Raw genomic sequence first — 20,337 nt, 5'->3', positions numbered from 1 at the left:
CGAAAAGATGAAACAGATGTTAAATACTTTAAATATTTCTGAATTTATCAGTAAATGTACAAGTTATACAGTACATATAATACATATATTTATTACAGAACTCTCTGCATGGTAGTGATGTGTGATATTAGGATTTTGGTTTCGGTATGATATCGATACGATAATTGGTAAAATATTGAAATTTCAATACTTTTTCGGTATTTTTTCTTTTGATTAATTACGTGGGGCAAATGTTTATAATTAACAGCTATGCTTTATAGAATTTGTGTTGAAGGTAACAACAAGCCTTGGAAGCTGGTAGATGCTTTTTAAAATGGCTAAACTGTACAGAACTGAGCTTCATTTCTACCATGATTGCACAAATCACACACCAAAAGTTGTAAATTACCAAAATATTACTCAATATGTGACCCTATTTTGGAAAACCATACATCTGGGCACATTGGCCAATTTTGTTTTTTATAGCTACAATGAAGCACTGAGTGGTTATCTATTTTGTGTGAAAATTTTGTGACGATACCTTGAAGCATTTCAAAGATATGGCCAATTTACTGTCTAATACATTACAAACTAACTTTTCATTATCAGTTTATAGAACTGAATAGTGATCAGATGTGACAAATTGATGACAAATCACTTTGTTGACAAAGATCACCATTCTTACAATCTAAAATTAATGAAAAGAGATTTTTGAGAGTTTAATCATGTGTTCTTTGTGCTTTTTCTCAATTAAATCACCTGTAATATTGTGTATAGACAAGAAAATGTTTGGTTTTGGGAATGAACAAATCACCCAATTTGTAAGTTAATTGTTGTCCCACGCATTGTGAAACTACTACATGGTCTGATATAATTCAGTATATCTCCTAGATAAAAGAAGCTATGGGTGTGAAATTTCACAGCAAGAAGGCTTAATAGTTGCTCTATCAGAATATGCAAAAAAAAATAATTTTAAAAAATCACTGAAATTTTCAATTGAGAATTCCCACAAATTTTGCATGTGCCCAGATGTATGGTTTTCCAAAATAGGGTCACACATATTGAAATTTTTAGCAAAATATTGACTATACAATAAATATTGATATCAGTTATAAAAATATTGAGATTCGATACGATATCGGTATTGGAAAAAATATTGCAATGTCGATAATTTTTCGGTATATTGCACATCACTACTGCATGGTGGTTTCTTTGTAACTTAACACTCTACAAGGTGATTTCTTCCAGCTGATCTCTCTACAGGGTGAATTGTTTGCAGCTGAACTATCTACAAGGTAACTCTTCTTCTAGCTGATCTCTCTACAGGGTTAGCTGAAATATCTACAAGGTAACTTCTTCTAGCTGATCCCTCTACAGGGTGATTTGTTTGTAGCTGAATTCTATACAGGTGATTTGTTTGCAGCTGAACTCTTTACAAAATGGTTTCTTTGTAGCTGAACTCTCTACAAGGTAACTTCTTCTAGCTGATCTTTCTACTGGGCGATTTGTTTGTAACTGAATTTTCTACAGGATGATTTCTTTGCAGCTGAACTCTCTGCATGGTGGTTTCTTTGTTACTGAACTCTCTACAAGGTGAATTCTTCTAGCTGAGCTCTCTACAGGGTAATTTTGTTTGTAACTGAACTCTGTACAAGATGCTTTTTTGTAGGTGATCTTACTGCAGGTTGATTTGTTTGTAGCTGAACTCACTAAAGGGTGATTTGCTTGTAGCTGAACTACTTACATTGTGTCTAGTTTCTAGCTGATCTCTCTACAGGGTGATTTGTTTCTAGCTGATCTCTCTACAAGTTGATTTGTGTGTAGCTGATCTTTCTGCAGGTTGTAGCTGATCTCTCTAAAGGGTAATTTGTTTGTAGCTGAACTCTCTATAAGGTGATTTATTTGTAGCTGATCTCTCTGCAGGTTGATTTGTTTTAGCTGAACTCTCTACAGGGTGATTTGTTTGTAGCTGATCTCTCTACAGGGTGATTTTTTGTAGCTGACCTCTCTTCAAGGTGATTTGTTTCTAGCTGATCTCTCTACAGGGTGATTTTTTGTAGCTGACCTCTCTTCAGGGTGATTTGTTTCTAGCTGATCGCTCTACAGGTTGATTTGTTTGTAGCCGATCTCTCTACAGGATAATTTGTTTGTAGCTGAACTCTCTATAAGGTGATTTGTTTGTAGCTGATCTCTCTGCAGGTTGATTTGTTTTAGCTGAACTCTCTACAGGGTGATTTGTTTGTAGCTGATCTCTCTACAGGGTGATTTTTTGTAGCTGACCTCTCTTCAGGGTGATTTGTTTCTAGCTGATCTCTCTAAAGGGTGAGTTTTTGTAGCTGACCTCTGTAATTTTTTTCTAGCTGATCGCTCTACAGGTTGATTTGTTTGTAGCTGAACTCTCTACAGGGTGATTTGCTTGCAGCTGAACTCCTTACATTGTGTCTAGTTTCTAGCTGATCTCTCAAAAGGGTGATTTTTGTAGCTGATCTATCTACAAGTTGATTTGTGTGCAGCTGATTTCTCTGCAGGTTGATTTGTTTGTAGCCGATCTCTCTACAAAGTAATTTGTTTGTAGCTGAACTGTCTATAAGGTGATTTGTTTGTAGCTGATCTCTCTGCAGGTTGATTTGTTTCTAGCTGATCTCTCTACAAGTTGATTTGTTTGTTGCTGATTGCTCTAAAGGTTGATTTGTTTGTAACTGAACTCTCTGCAAAGTGTTTTGTTTGTAGCTGATCTCTGTACAGGGTAATTTGTTTGTAGCTGAACTCTCTCCACAGTGACTTGTGTGTAGATGAATTCTCTAGAGAGTGACTTAATTGTAGCTGAACTCTCTACAGGGTGCATAACTTGTTTATAGCTGAACTCTCTTCAGTGTGACTTGTAATGTTCTGAATCTCTACAGTGATATATTTGTAGCTTAACTCTCCACAGGGCGACTTGCTTCTTGCTGAACTGTCTATAAGATTAACTGTTTGCAGCGAACTCCCTACAGAATAACTTGTAATGCAATGGAATTCTATAATGGAGTAAATAAATTAGCCCAATGCTCTATTAGGGTGACTGTTCTATTAGAGTATCTCGATCTCGCATTTGCTACACGGAGTTGGCTTTCGAATCATAACTCAGTGGTTTGTAATCCGATTCTTCTGTACTACTGCAAGGACTTTCTATGAAGATTTTTCTAGCTATACACCGATTTTCAGCTCATTGCTCTAAGCGGTTTGCCTAGTAGGAGTGAAAACTAATACTTTTTTATTCATAAAAATCGATCGCGTAATTGTGACACAGGTTGGGTTTTGTGTCATATTTCCATGGTCTTTATCTCGATTCCTTTCTAACTACAAAAAGGCACTCCTACGATGGTTATTCCATCTACATAGCAATTTTCAACTCATTCCATGAGGCGGTTTACCCTATAGGCGTGACAACAAATCAATCTTGTTTTACGCGAATAATCGGTCATAACTCCTGAACCATTCATTGGAGTTGCACCAAATTTGATGTTAGGAATTGCCTTTGGACTGCGTTTCTGTGTGCCAAATTTCAAGGCGATCGGAGTACGAGTTTGCGTTTTATAGCAATTTTTGCAAGTGTGCGAAAACACGAATAAGAAGAAGCAGAAGAAAGAAAAAAAATGAAGAAAAAAATCGAAACTTTGGCAGCCCGTATCTCAGAAATGGCTGGAGCGACTTCCTTCCAATTTGGAATATAGACTCCGCTGGCTGGCGGTCAACTCTGTAGCAAATTTGGTTCCAATCGGATAAGGGATCACCGAGATACAAAGGTGTGAAAATGACATTTTCTTCCTGTAAATATACTCACGGTGTGGCACGCCGGCTTCTTGGGCCGCACAACACACTACCGTGTGTCTTGATATAGTAGCTTATATTGATGACACTAACAGCATGGCAATGTAAATCAATGTTACAACTGTTCTCAAAGATTTTCATTTATTTTACCAGGAAGTGTGCTGTTAAAGAATTCATCTAGGATGTTTTATTAGAGTTTTTGGCTGTTCTATTAGAGTGTTTTAAATTTTTAGTGTTTCAATTTTTAGTGTGTCAATTTGACCCACACTCCCAAGCACACCTTTCAATAACTCTTATAAGGCATTAACTTTTCCATTCTTTTCATTACATATGATTAATTAACAAGCAACTCCTTAGTTAGCACATTGCAAAAATATTTGGGAGTGCTTCAGCACCCAAGTACCCCATGCCACCCAAAATAAACCCTTGCAATATAACTAACTATGGTATTATTACTACAAATGAAGACGTACTACAGTACATACATATCAAAATGTGAATAATCCAATTAACTTTTGATGGTAGTAATGACTCTAAATAATATAGTTAGACTTTGAAAAACAAGGGCCTATGAAATTTAGTAACCTGAAAGTCCTGTGATGTGGTGCCTGAGCAAAGCAAAGTAAAGCTTGAGGGTTTCTGTTATTTCATGGAACCCTGTCTTTCGAAGCATAATTTATTTAAATCACAATTCATTGTTGTGTACCTTCACAGTGGCATACCAAATGCAGTGCAAAGCTAATTTGTAGAAACAAGCCCTTTACACCTTTGTATGGCACTTACTATCCAGTTAAATTTCTATATGTTGCCAATGTTGCAGGCACATAATTGCCATGTTTTGTACCTCTCCAAGATCTATTGAGACAATAACAAGGGATCTATAGGATTTAGATCCCTGTAAGTAGCCAATAAAGTTCAAGTATTTAGTGGTAGTCACTTATATGTGTGTATCTCCTGATGGGTAATTGATGGTTTCTTTGATGGCTTATGTACTGTACATAAATAACTGAGGAGACTTTTTTTTTAAATTTGATTTTGTTTCAGCCTTGAATTATACATTACAGGAGGTGCTGGATCTCAGATGAAGATGGTGCTATTTGGGCATTCACTGGTCCTGTAATCTTGATGTTATCAGTTAGTTATAGTGTACAGTATTGCAAGCATATTAAATACTATAAAAATGTCTACATAATTATATGGAGTAGCCTTGGTGCTAGGGACCCACCTATTATGCTGAAGATTTTACCTATTATGCTATGCTGCACTGCTCAAATTTTTTTTACCTATTATGCTCAAATTATGCTCAAGCTTTATGCCTCATTTCCCATGTTCTGCTAATAAATTTGCAGTTTCGTGAGCACATAATAAGTGGCTGAAGCATATCTTTGCTCTTCAAAACTGCATGTGACAGAAAGATCGATATACTCTAATAAAACAGTCATGCACCTGGTTCTATTAGAGTTATTGACTGTTCTATTAGAGTATATCAATCTTTTTCTGTGATATGTAGTTTGACCATCAAGGATTTGTAGTATGGCTGAAATATTCTTCCTATTATGCTAGCATTATGCTCAATGTTTTCAGGCACCTATTATGTTCATAATTATGCCAGCATAATCGGAGGGTCCCTACTTGGTGCACAAATGTGCAACTCAAGGTGATAATACAGGTTGAACTGATTGTCATAATCAATATAAGTAATTTCCTGATCTTTTGTTTAGGAGTGTGTCCTTTACTTTAAGTGTGCCCACTTTTGGGATGCACAAATATAAATTTACTCCGATGTATTGTATGTACTTTATTTCTAAAGCGTCCTCATACTGTAGCGTGCACTGTACATGAAAACTGTACCATTTGTTAAAGGGTAGTACTGTAGAGTCTGGTTGTTAGGCCTAATAAAAGTTTGCAAAGAAACATTGTACTTAACGTATTTGTTAAGTGCATCTACCTAATTCATAAACCTCATCGTGATTATCTCTCTTGGGGGTGGTGAGATTTGCAGTCACCGCATGTACTGGAGTCCAGTTTCTGTGACTATAGCTGCATTCAAAGGCAATGATACGTAATACCACTAAACAAATGTGTTTTAAATTAAAACCCAGACAGAAAATTATTGTCTGGCTGTGCAATGTGTAACAAATATACAATAATTAAAGTTTACAAAGGTCAAACTATTTTGGTCTTCAATAGGCAGTACATGTGGCTACATTAGACAGGCAGTACATGTGGCTGCATTAGACAGGCAGTACATGTGGCTGCATTAGACAGGCAGTACATGTGGCTGCATTAGACAGGCAGATACAGGTGTAGTTTCCTTATCAGGATTAATATTCTCTATGTGGTAACCTTTTATTCAAGTACCTCCTAAAACAAGTTCCTATTTTAATAAAGCACATCTTATTTGCATGAGTGGTTTAACACAGTAGCCCACTTATTACTGTTAAAGGTTGCACATTCTCTTTCAGCAGATACAGGATCATAAATGTCACATCTGTCATTCATCTGTATATTAGCCTTTAATATGTAGACAGTATATATGTACACTGTTCTCCAACTGTTTGTGACAGCTGTATTGTTGTACTATTCTTAGATCACCATGTTCATCATGATTATTTCACTATTCAAGATTTATCAGTCACGACGGACACGTACTACATTGACGAACACACAGAAAGAAAGAGTTGCTATTGCAAAGTATGAATATGCACATGCACTTACATAGTTTCATATGTAGCTACAGGAGCCAGTGGCAGAACAGTTTGGAAAAACCAGTCTTTATCGCCTATTTAAAAGTATCAAGAAATGCCAGTTTAAGTATTAAACATTTTGTAAATGTAGCTCACCAATGCATGAAACTACATGTGCCAAATTTTCACATGTTTTACACCAATTCCTTACCTTCCAAAGCGTCCACTGTACAAATAGTTTCCCACCATTTTAGACAATTTAACACCAGGGTTGACTGTACCAGACAAACTCCAGAAGGGATGGAAGTTGGTGGCAAAGGAGGGGAAGGGTTTTTTTTTAAATTTAATAGGAAGGTGTAGGGATAAATTAGGCCAAGGTTTGGGCCATTTAAGTCTTAAAACTGGCTAAAACAAAAGGACATTTACAGCACAGGTCTTTATTCAACACCACACAGCTGTACAGCCATATGCAGCTATCCCCAGGCTGGCCAGAGCTCCATTAGGGTCCCAGACTACTCGTACAGATTGCAACTCTGCTTGGGAAAGCAGCCAGCAAAAGCAGACCACTCAAGTCTAGCTGACTTTGATAATGTAATTTGATATTTTGTTCATGTAGCTTGTGTTATTGGTGAAAATTTGAATCTGATGTCATAGGCGATAAAACCGGTTTTCCCATGTTAGCATGGTGAATCTACACATAATTGTAAGCAAATACTGGTTTCCAGATGTTGTCTTAGGTAGAGGGCCAACACAATTAATTATTACTTGGCTGAAAGGTTCATTACAAACTGGAATGGGCTTAAGAGGTGCCACTGGAATAGTCTGGTTAAGTTTGCCAACTTTCTGACATACATGACAGCACTTACAAAATTCTGAGACACCTGCTGACGAGGAGTGGCAGGGCGTTCACCAGATAGTTGTGCCCAGGAAGTACCGAGTAGAAATACTAAGTTTAGCACACGAGTCATCCATGGCAGGCCACTTGGGGGTCAACAAGACATACTCCAAGATACTGAACCACTTTTATTGGCCACACCTACAGCAGACCAGCACTCAGACACCTGTATGCTACACAAGTGCTAAGAGGCAAATCCTCCTGGGACAGGACTATTGACTCACAGGAGGCTGTGCCATGTCTTACAGATGAAGGCGTGGACACACAAGGCCTTCACCCACTATGCAGACAATTGGCATTTGCTTCCCCAATTTATACCAGCTACCCATTGATGTTACAGCTGGGTGGGCTGCTTCTCCAGTTGACACTAGGCTGCCAGGCTCCCATTTTAACAGCTGGGTAGACTGAAGTAATGTGAGTAAAGTTTCTAAAGGAAACAGCAACACCAATTTGGACCAGGTGTAACTGGGCATTGAACCTGAAACCTTTTCATTACCAGACCAATGCTCTCACACATGCACATGTATTGCTGTTCATATGATTCTGGAAAGCAATTAAATTTGAATGTGATAGGCTAAGACTTTTCGAATGATACGTTTTTGTGTGCATGATATATCTGTGATGGTTTGTAGTGGCAGTGTTTTGGCAGGAGCTCTATATTATTGTTTTTCTTTAGAGAGTCTCTATATTATACAGCTCTGCTGTACTATATATTATCATACAGTACCGTATAACTGTATAGTAAAAGACAGCATTTGACAATAATTATATCAAGAGTCAGTTTTAAAAGCATTTTACAAATACTTAAAATACGTATGCTTCAGAATCAGCATATGTAATATTTATTTCTCATTACGTTATAGTAAATTACAAACACAGTAATCGTGTGCAGTTGATATAAGTGATGCTGTCATCTTTATGCTTACATATTGTGGCAAATTCTTGCATACATTACCTCATTTAGACTTTTGTTTTGGAGTATTATGGCACTTCTACCATTACTTGGAGGAACTTGGATATTGGGACTGTTGTTTCTGATTGATAGTGACTCTGTAGCTTTAGCATGGATCTTCACTATGGTGAACTCAATGCAGGTGATATTATGCAAATATCACAATGGTAGCATTTGTTCCTAATCACTATAGGGTGCAGCAATTTTCTTTTTCCATGTTGTAAGAAATAAAGAGGTAAGCATTGCACAGAACAATTTTAAATACATAACATATGTATCAGCAATGTTATAAAGCAAATTTATGTGCTATCTTTTACAGGTAATGAACACAGTTAAAGATAAGTATATGAAATGGAAGAGGGATAAATTGTTACAGTCCTCTCTGAAGGTTTGTGTAATATGTACTCTACAAATATTCTGACCCTCAATCTATCTTTGTACTTTTAATTGGATGGCTGCAGGTTTGAGGTTGCCCAGGTCCAGTCATCAATTTTTTCTCCTTTCTCCACCTTTTCAAACATACTTTCTGTAACAACTTTAAAAGGGCTGTAGGAATAGGAGTCCTACAGACCTTCGGCACTTGTGCTGTAAAGTCATAATAAATAAATTTGTAAAAGTTAAAAATAAGCTTTCAAAATGCATTTGTAACCTGAATAAGCACCAACTGATCGACTACAATACTCTGTAATGTACAGTAATGGAATAATTATCTACAATGTTAGACACTCACCTTGTTTCTCTCTGTTGTACCCATGTTTAGATTATTCTAACTTCATGTTTTCATAAAAGTAATTCTTGACTTAGACTGTGACAATTATTATTCACAAATGGCAAATACCATGATCATTGTGATTACCTCTCTGTGATTTTATTATACCACAAAGATATTATGATTTTTGTACGAGGCAGCACAATCATTTTTATATAGTAATTATGTGGGCAAATGCTCAAATAGAATGGTCATTGATGTAGCTATGTTCTAATACAGCAGTTATTTTTGCACTTAGAACCTTCTGGAAGTTTCTAAAGTTCTATTTCTAGAATTGTTACACTATGTAGTTGAGCAATCAGCCATCATTTTCAGCATTTTTGAAGAGTACATACTAGCATTTGTGATACTCTGGCTTTCTTTACCCAGACAACACACTATAATTATGATAATGCAAAGGATAATAGAAATTCTGTTAAAGTACCTAAAAGTATATCACAATATGATCCAGTATACCATCATGTCTATTACTTGCATGCCAGGTAGTGCACACAAGTATATTGCATATCTTTTTTACAATATAATATATTATAAAAAAGATATACAATATTATCCTGAAATTATTAGTATTATTATTATTATTATTATAGGATTCTGTCGCAGAGAATAAGAATGAAATTGCCATGTCTACAGTGGGAAAATTATCTGAATCAGGTAAGGTACAGCATACACCATTATACATACTAAATAAGAATCATCCAGTTTATTAAACTTGGAATCCAGTATTAAAACCATAATACATCTAAGGACATTGACCAAGCCCTCATTCAACTAGACTAGTGTCCCTACATGGGAGATGGTAGAGCTGGGAAGTATAATGGTGATTATCATATAGAAGTTATTAAATGTGACCAGATTTTACAAAACTGATCCAAATCACACATCAGACAAAATCAGACTAACACCACCAGTGGATAGCTACACTATCGTGCTACTAGTTTTGACCCTCAGTACTACTCAAACTACTCGAGACTGGTTTTAACACGTGACTTTTCAGGGTGGCGTGGAGTGCTTGAATGGTTATTTCCAGCCTTGTAAAGGACCTGGCTTGGCAAGAATCAGTGGTTTACTGGTGGGCAGCCTAATAATGTTGGCCAGATGTTTTTTCTGTTGATTTTGCAAGATATCAGCCACTAAGGAGCCAGTACAGCCCTGTAATCTTGTGTCTGGACTCCAATCATGGTCTACCTCCATTTTGAAGTCTATCCACCCCGCCACCCTCGATCGATCCACTCCTTTGTGAGCACTCGTGATACTACTTCGCTTGTCCAACTGCTCAGATTTTCTCTGTTATTTAGCAGGAAACCCTACAAGCAGCTACAAGTACTGGAAGTGGTCTGAAAGGTAATAGATTGATGCAACTTTTGTGTGAATTTCATATGTGTTCTTGCTATCCTTGGCAAGTTATGTTGACTTGAATTCTTTAAAACCGTTTATCTTGACACTTCTAATGTGCGATTTGAATCATTTTTTTCAAAATCCAGTCACAAATACTGTTATATATTACAGCAGAAAACTTTTAGAATATGATTTACAGCTACTATATATTACACTGATTAATGATTAATGTGACTGGCTGAACAGAACCCATAAATTCATAAAAACATATTTGGTGAAAATATGTGTATCACTTAAAATTTTACATGTATAGCAATTGCTTCAGTATGCAGTGGCAATGCTCAAATCAATAAAACCATAGAACTAAAATTACAAGAAAATTTTTGGAATTATAAGTCCAATTACAGATCATATACAGAGGTCGCTCACACCTGCAGATATATTAATGAACATTATTTTAATCCCTATACCCATGACTGAATTAGGGATTAAATGTCCACTAGTATATCTGCAGGTGTAGGTGACTTCCCTTGTTTCCCTGTCATAATTGAATTATTTAAAAAGTAAACAAGCAAGCATAAGAAAAGAATTTGAAACTTTAGATTTGGTTAGGGATCATGGCAAAAATGTAGGACCCACATAAACTGCATCAAAACAAAGAATATTGCTAGAGTTAATATTTCATCTGAATGTGCACCAAAAAGTGAAGGGACCATTATGGTTCACTTTCAGCTATGTTTAGCCCATTACACAGCATTACAGATAGAAGAAGTGCCTCTGCAATCAATCCAGTCACCACAGGAAATACAAACGATTTTCATTGATGAATGTAAGAAAGCTATCACACGCTGCAACGAATTGACACCTTTGGATGTCAGCAAAAGAAATGGGATGCAAAGGAGGTCCATGATGTATGCATTGCATGTACTGTGGTATGTCAAAAGGCACCTGTCAGCTGAAGCAGCATCCAACAGTGAAAAAACTCAAGCCTGTAGCTTTAACCATTGTCAAGTTATGCTTGTCTGAAAGCATCGGGCAGGCAGGCAGTCATCATACTGTATGATAGTTCTATAATAATAATAATAATATATGTAAGAGGAAAACAACGAAAAATGGAATTTGAATAATGTGAAAAAATGACAGGTTTGCTCAGCTGGTCACTAATAATACATTGTTCTATCTGATATTTGATAAGTGTTATAACTACTTCAGAATAAAGAAAGAAAACATGTGCTGTAGTGTAAATGTGTTACCTATAGATAGTGTAGCTACCTTGCTTTGTACTAAAATAGAGTGGTATTTAAAATCTGATCAGATGTTTTGTTTTCAGTGTACTAATTTATCACAAATTCAGACACTTTGTAACTATAATTATTGAAGTATTTCCATACAACCTTAAGCTAACACAGTAGAGAAGCATCTGGTAAGGTAGAATAGCTGCCTTGCCTTGTAATTATGTCTGCAACATCATGTTACATAATACAGTAGCCATTACAGGGGCATACCGAGGGGTGTTTCCAGGGGTTTCAGGAAACTCCTAGGATTTTGCACACTACTTAAAACATTAAGAAATTGAAACTTCAGGTTTCCAGAATGTGAAATCTATCATGGAACAGGGCTCATTCAAACTTATATCCTATAGTTAAATAATAGTTTTTCACATGATGACAACACCTATAGCATTGTTCTGACGTATGATTTTGGTGAAAAGATTGAGATACTCTAATAGAGCAGTCAGGTAATATAAACTATAAACTAATCTAATATAACAGTCACTTAGCTGTAGTAGAAACCCTTTTTCAAAATTCCTGCGTATGCCTTTACATTATGTAATTTCTTGAGCAAAAAATTTATAATAAATGTACAACTATATAATACATATGAATGATTTCTTACATAACTGTTCCAATTGAGTATCTCAATCATTTGCAGCACTGGTAGCTACAATGATAAAGAAGATTGCTTAGCCACTTTCTTTGATGCTTGATGTGTTTTAGGTGAAAAACCAATAACTACAGTAGAGTGAACTACACAGCCAGAGTCTGGAAACTTTAGCTAGTAGCTACGTACAAGTTTAAAGAAAAAGGCTGGCAAAATGAGAAAATGAACCCTAAACTTTTGGAGCTCGAACCTGGACCACTGGTGTGAATGGTTGGTGTGGTACTGGTTGCTGCTAGCTACCCAGCTAGCTCCCTTACTTTTCTATCTTATAAATGCCATTCAATAAGTAACCTGTTTATAGTAAGAAGACCAGGTGAAGAAGAAAACCAAAAGCTGAACCCAACCCTAAAGCTAACTATAAGTTTGCCTGTTAAGCATAATGATGTCCTTCACTGCCTGTATGAAGATAATTTTTGGTGAGTTCAAGACAAGCTATAAGTGTTGTGAACGAAGCAAGCATCCCAGTGAAGATGGGCCAACCTGAGCTAGCCTCAAACTTACCAAAACTTACCTTCATATAAATACTGTGCTTGACCAGTCTCAGACGAATAGCCTGTATAAGTCAGTGTACAGAACCTAGCGAATAGCCACTATGAAAGAGTAAACATGCATAAATTGTATTTGTGATCTATATAGTCTGACAAAACCAATCTATAGCCTTTTAAATATCCAAGTTTGATAACTTCTCATGTCTTTAATGAATCTTCACAAAACTTTGCCACATCATAGTGGTACATGTAACAGCTTTAAGGGGACAAAGTTTCAAGTAGCTACCATATTCACAAGACAAGTCATGATGTATGAAGTCATACAATTGAAAAGACTGTTAGACACTTTTATGTATTTGCTACGCATATGTGCAGGTGATCCTGGAAGGAAGTTTGATAGTACATTGATCGAGAGTAAAGTAGAAGATAGTATAGTCTTCACAAATGAGCAAAGTGAACTTTGAACACATGTATATTTTCTTGATTATAGTTTTGAAGGAATGCTAATGCATTGAATTATATAGATGTTTAATTTTTTATGTTGCATGTAAACTTTTTTAAGTTGTTAAAGTTTTATTTTCTTTTTGTATAATTTGTGTGCATCATAAAGTCACTTTTGTAAAATAGAGCTGGTATACAGTAGTGACTTATTTTAGATTATTATATAGCATGCATCGCATTGATGCAAGTGATGTGATATTGTGTCTGCATTTGTAAGAAAACTGCATGGGGTTATATGGAATTCAATACCAGAACTTACTAATGCACTGCAGGAGCTGACACATTCATCTACAAAAGTTCAGAAAAAGTATGGATGGCATTGAGAACTTTGTCATGCTTATCTATGTATTTTATGACCTAACAAGTGTCTACACTGATGTAAGCCAGGCCATGAAAATGCTCATAACCTTTGTGTAGAGAATTCCACTGCTCTGAAGCAGCTTGTCAACCGAAGTACCTTCCAAGGTTGTCATGTCTGAAACCAAGCACTTTCCCTGTGCTCCAGACCTGAGTCAAATATGTTCAAAATTTTCCCCAAAAATGGGCCAAAATGCTTTCAGGAATTTCCCAAAATTTTCACTCATTATGCTTTCAGTGTTCCTATTATGCTTGCATTATGCTCCAACATTTGTTAAAATTATCTTGGAACATTTTAATCAGTGAATGCTCTATAAGAGTATTATTTTCACAACAAAATAACTGTTCTATTAGAGAGTATCGATCTATGGAGCTATGTACGATACATTTCTGAGTGCTTTATTGCAGTTTTCACTGACTACTGTATTAGGGTGTATCGATCTATTTTCATGGAATTAAGTTCCATACTTTGAAATATCTACCTAATATGCCGGCATTACACTAGCTTAGTACTCCAGCCTATTATGCTTTTTGCTATGCTGACATATTTGGCGCAGGTCTCCTGTGCTCTCTTCTCCAAGTGGGTTGGATCAACACACACAGTAGTGGCCTATATGAACCATATTGGACAATGCTTCAAGAGCATCCAAGACCTGCTAGCTATGAGTTGATCTGTTGACAAACAATTAAAATTTACAGGGTAGGAAAGGGTAGAATACTCACAATGGGGACACAAGTGGAGAGTACAATTATTTTTCACATTAAAATTTGCTGTATGGGGAGACATCTGGAGGTATTGATCACTGTAGAGGGTTCCTGGCACAATCTGAGTAGTCTATGAAAATTGGAGTTTCTGATTAAATTGAAAAAATAAAAGTATTGTGACAAAGTTTAGAACCAAATGGTCCAGTAGGGTTGTTGCTGGATGATACGAATTTACTTATGTTAAAACTGTATTGTGAAACTTTAGTGATTTAATAAAAACAAAATGTTGGCAAGTTCATAGACATATACATTAAAGGTACAAACATTCCAAAGCTTGAAATTTGTAGTCTGAAGAGTAATCAATAAGGAGTATAATATTATATAGCTCTCCGCTGTACATGGTCAACTAAATTATCTTTCATAATAATACTGTATAATACAAGGTGCAGTGTGGCCTCCAAAGAGGTTAACAGTAACAAGATTACACTATGGACATGTTTTAGCTATAACACAGTTACTGGAGTCTGTGTATCTGTAGCATAGAGCCATAGTCACTAGGTCTAAGTCCTTGTCGGTTAGGTAATCCTAAGGCTGCAGCACACGTTGCTGTCAGACCCTCAGTGCTGGTCACTGTAAAGTGCTAATAATAAATACTTTAGGTTTAAGGAAGAAAATCCATCCCTCCTGGAGGAAGACTGAGTGTGGCCCCGACTAGACATTGGGTGACCTGCAGTTCGAATCCTGGGGTTGGAGGGATTTTTTTCCTTACTTTGGCCCCTTTTCTGTTACACCTTTTTCAGTCAGTAAAGTCAAGTCACTAGGTCTAAGTCCTTGTCGGTTAGGTAATCCTAAGGCTGCAGCACATGTTGCTGTCAGACCCTCAGTGCTGGTCACTGTAAAGTGCTAATAATAATAATAGACCAAGAATTCTAAATGCTCTTCTCATGATGACAATTCTATTTCAAGTCAGTTGAAAGATGACACCGAGATCATATTTGTGGAATGTAACAAGCATTTATTATTTTGTTTCTTATTAGCACTTTACAGTGACCAGCACTGAAGGTCTGACAGCAACATGTGCTGCAGCCTTAGGATTACCTAACCTAATTTCAGGGACTTAGACCTAATGACTTGACTTACTGACTGACTGATAAGGATAATATGATATATGTACACTGTCTAAGCTTATATATAAGATTGTAAAGTTACACACCTGAAAGAGTTGAGTAGTATGTAGATTATCCCTAGTACAGTACTCCATGAATAGAAAAGAATGTACTCTTGTGGTTGGAGTATGTTCACAGTGTCCTTAATTCTCTTATAGCACTCAGCAAATATGCATGAGCAAATTTAATGGCAGATGGGAGATCATTATTTAGAAACAATAATGTACCCCAGAATGCTACTTTATAGTACCTAGAGATAACTGGTAGAAATCCTGAGCACTAGCTGTTAATAAGTACACACTGAGACTAGTCTTTAAGATAGCAAACATTATAGTTTCAGGTGTAGATTCAGCAACAATGAAGTGACTGCTCAATTACACTATATAATATATTTTTATGGGATATCTTTTTTTTGCCATGCATTTCTGAAATTTCACATTCTCAGAAGCAATGCAGGAAGTTGATCAGATATTATCAATCCCTTTATATTTACCAATATATATTATCAATCCCACAAAATTATATTTACCAATATTGCAATTGGTAAATATAATTTTATGGGATTGATAATATCTGATCAACTTCCCACATTGCTTCTGAGAATGTGAAATTTCAGAAATGCATGGAAAAAATAAGACATATTGGACTATGCTAATTATAACTGTTTATTAACTAGCAAAAAGTCTACAGAAAACTGCAGCTGGAAAGGTAATATACACACTGTGGATGGAATGGATATACTCTAATACTAACTGGGGTGGCCTATGTTTCCATGAATAATAATTATTGATTGAGTTACAGTATTATCACACAAGTAATAAAGTCTGAACTGTACCTCATTTGCAAAATTTTAGTTGCTATAAAATTAAAATACCTCTTACATGCTATCAAAAATACCTACTGTATAAAAATAGGTGAATCCCCATGCAAAAAACAACAACAAAAATAGCTTACTTGTTGTGTCCGCAAAGTAAAAGCATATAGCTGGTGACTAAAAGACCTGATATTTGGTGTGGCCAAGAATAAATGGTATTCCAACTATGTTACTATGTTTACAATCTTACATTGATCCTAAAGCAGCAGTCTTGCTGCATTCTTAACTAATTCATTTTAACCCCACATTATAAACTATTTTTAAATAGGTTCTATATCGATATTCTGTTATGAGTCTCTGTGACTGTTCTTTTAGAGTAGTTTTGACTGCCCTATTAGCACAAAAAAAGACAATGAACATCGCAGTGCAGCACAGCTAACAAAACAGCTTGCATTGAATTCAAAACTCCTAAGGAAAACAAGTAAGGCGTCTTTATAAAGATAGAAACAGAAGAAACGTGGATTAACCCCTTACAAAAGTAGTTTGGCTGTACAAGAAAGGCTTGTCCACAAAAGTAAACAGCTGCTGACTAAAAGAAGAGCTGATATGCATATCTGGTGCAACCAAGGATGAATGGTAATCCAACTACTGTATGTATGTTTTCTTGGTGGCCAAATTAATAGCCAACTGTAAGTATTATAAACTGTTAGCTTGCTTGTGATCAAAAGAAACAATATTGTCAGACTGTTCACCATGTAAGTATATAGGTAGAGGGTTTGGAAACACATCCCCATAGAAGCCTTAAGGTATTGTATGTGTTTCAGGACTAAAATTTTTGATCTAGAGTCGATTTATGCTCAAATAATCCAAATGGTTATTAATTATGCTTTCTAATTGGTCTGCATTGATCAAAAGTTGCATATGGATTAGTGACGGTTATGGTGTCAGCTCTGAGTCAAATTGTCATAAGTGACTGAATCTGACAAAACCAGTCTTATAGCCTGAAAATGCACAATTATATGATTTTGCATAATATTATTGAATTCTCCAGGGATTTGTACATAAGTAGTAAAAATATTACTAACAACAGTTATCATACTTGCAGTAGTTATCATGTTCAGAGAGAAAATATTATTATTAAACTTCAAACTATAAAATAGTAATCAAAATTTGACAGGCTACATAAGACTGGCCAGGGATTTGTCAGACCTAGTCACATATTATAATTTAATAATTATGAATTTTAATTTTTTTTTAATTCACTGTACATCGAAACATTCAACTTTTTGCTGCATTTAACCAAGGTACAGCATCAATACAGCAGTACTAATGTATTTCAGGTAGTTTTTTTGGTAAAACATATTGAAAGGCTGTTTTTTTAAAGTGCAAAAAATTATGAAGCCATATGATTTCTTACCAATCCCTACTTATTAAGTACTAATGTACTTAATGATAGAATGACATCAAAAACATTCAATTTGAAAAAAAAGGTCTTACAGGTTTATTATATAGCCAAGAGTGTCCATTAGTTGGTTCTACAAGTAGTTTTTTTTTTCTTTTTTTTTTTTCTTTTTTTTCTCAGGTAGTACAGGTAGTTATTGTATACTCAGCAGTAACTGTATTCATAAATCATAATAATGCTAAATGCATGCACAGTGACTGATCTTATTACAGTGTTTGACTGACTACTCTAACACATAGCATATTCTGCCTATTAGTATAATTAATTATTATGGCTATTATGTTAATATACTTGGTGCTTTAGTCACATATTATGCTCAAAATTATAATTATGCTTGGTGCATGTGGGTTGGGATCAGGCATTACACTGGAATTTTGAAGCAATTATAATAATTATTCAAGGCTCTCAATAAAATTATTGGACTGACATTGTCAACTTAAGAAAATTTTACACAGCACTAAATTTTAACTTTAATTATGAAGTATGTATTGATACAGCCTAAAAAACTACTCCATATCCTTTTTGTAATTTTAGCTGTAAAGTATTACTTTTTTGGTTCTGTGTAATCTTTCTATTACTTTGTGTGTGTGCATGTATTGTGTTTTCATGCTTTTTGTACATGTTCTCTGTGTAGCTAATTTTGTATGCAGTAGTAACTTATATGTATACATACGTATGTGTGTAATATTGTGGGAAAGCACCCTCGTGCAGGCCTAACCTTTCGGTAACACCCCTTCCAATTTGGATGAATTAGATAACAAATAAAATAAATAAAAGCTTGGTCCTTCTGATCAGTTAAAAAATCTTGTCAGCAGCCATTTTTTCTTGTCCTGTACGGAAGCAGATGCATTTTTCTACATCATATACAAAAAGCTCAAAAGAGCACCTTTTAGAATGTACAACGTAAAAACAAAGATCTTAACTTTCTCTATACAATGGTGGGTTTATGGGTTCAACTAAAACCTGTGATGTAAAATCAATCTTTAACCCAATCAGTGGGGCAAACCATGAGTAATGTGGAGCAAAACCATCAGAATCTGGAACTCCCTCCCTATCGAAGTTGTTGCTATTGAAAATGTTGATGACTTTCAGACTAAATTACACATGTGCACATTCACACACTCTTGATTTGAGTTCTTTGTGCATTAAATCAAATAAATAAATAAATAAAATGATGAAGGCATACAGCATCAACCTTTTACAGGAAGTGATTGAATTCGAGAAGCATTTTTTTATTCCTGGCAGCATTCAATGATACTATAGACATAGGTGAAGTAAAGAAACCTATATGCAGGTATCAGTAGGCCTGCATCAAATATGCCAGCATAATAAAAAGCATATTAGGTGGATATTGAAAACTATGGAGCTTAAGTACTTTTATGAAAATAAATCGATGCCCCCTAATAGAGTAGTTAGTAGAAACTGCAAAGAGCAATAGAGCACTCAGTTGCATTGTACATAGCTCCTTAGATCAATGCGCTCTAATAGAACATTCACATGTAGTGAAATGTGACCGGATTTCATATAACAAGGCTTCCTCACACACAAAATCAAACTTAGGATTTTACCAGAAATGGATTGCTGGATACACTATCATATTTCACACTGTACTTCCTTCAGCACTGGCAAGTCTGGTTTCTGTAGCAGCTTTCTTCCGACCCTGTCAAAGCCACGAGTGTGAGATTGGCACCATTAAATGGCCATGGCTTTGTGATAATGGTGTGTAGTGAGCTGTGACTTCACACAGAGCTCACCAATAGTGTTCTCAGTCAATTTGGAGTAATTTGAGGGCCATGGAGGGCCATGGAGAGCCCAAACTTGGCCTCTGGATTCAAATCGTCTTCTTACTTCATTTTATACCCGTATATTAAGACCACCGTCCACCCCCACCCTCCCACCCTATTACTACCACCGTCCACCCCCACCCTCCCACCCTATTACTACCACCCTATTACTACCACCCTATTACTACCACCCTATTACTACCACCCTATTACTACCACCCTATTACTACCACCCTATTACTACCACCCTATTACTACCACCCTATTACTACCACCCTATTACTACCACCCTATTATTACCCGCTCGAAAAAAAGCTGCTCAAAACAGGGCGAATTTTGGGTATCAGAAATGTATACACCCACTCAGTGATAGCTAGTGAACAGATGAACAATTGGTGCAAATTTTGTTTGCACAGCTGTAGGCACTGGGAAGTTATTACACAATGATTCCTTAAAATCGCCATATTTCCTAACAAAGCTTTGTGCGTCGAAGCCTTGTTTCGTCAAATTCAGTCACAAATACTCTAATAGAACATTCACTGATTAAATAAATAATGTTGCTACTGTAACCTAGGAGCATAAATAATGTAAGCATAATGGGAGCACCGAAGAGTACAATAGGTGGAAAACGTAGACAGAGCTATACTGTATATATGTAGTTTCTAAAACTGATCGGTAAGCCAGGTGTG

At 35.9% G+C, this 20,337-nt stretch overlaps 1 protein-coding gene across 1 annotated transcript; it reads left to right on the top strand.

Moving 5' to 3' along the window:
• Positions 1-4,859: 4,859 nt before the first annotated feature.
• Positions 4,860-13,381, top strand: LOC136249924 (adhesion G protein-coupled receptor E5-like). Its single transcript, XM_066042065.1, has 7 exons — positions 4,860-4,923; positions 6,380-6,483; positions 8,336-8,465; positions 8,517-8,558; positions 8,643-8,711; positions 9,683-9,746; positions 13,235-13,381. The coding sequence occupies exons 1-7, from the start codon at positions 4,915-4,917 to the stop codon at positions 13,321-13,323; spliced, it is 507 nt and encodes a 168-aa protein (XP_065898137.1). The 5' UTR covers positions 4,860-4,914; the 3' UTR covers positions 13,324-13,381.
• The last annotated feature ends 6,956 nt before the right edge of the window (positions 13,382-20,337 follow it).

Source organism: Dysidea avara, chromosome 1, assembly GCF_963678975.1.
Source record: "Dysidea avara chromosome 1, odDysAvar1.4, whole genome shotgun sequence".
Taxonomy (NCBI): Eukaryota; Metazoa; Porifera; class Demospongiae; order Dictyoceratida; family Dysideidae; genus Dysidea; species Dysidea avara.
The sequence above is the reverse complement of the archived record's forward strand: the minus strand, read 5'-3'. Positions and strand labels throughout refer to the sequence as shown.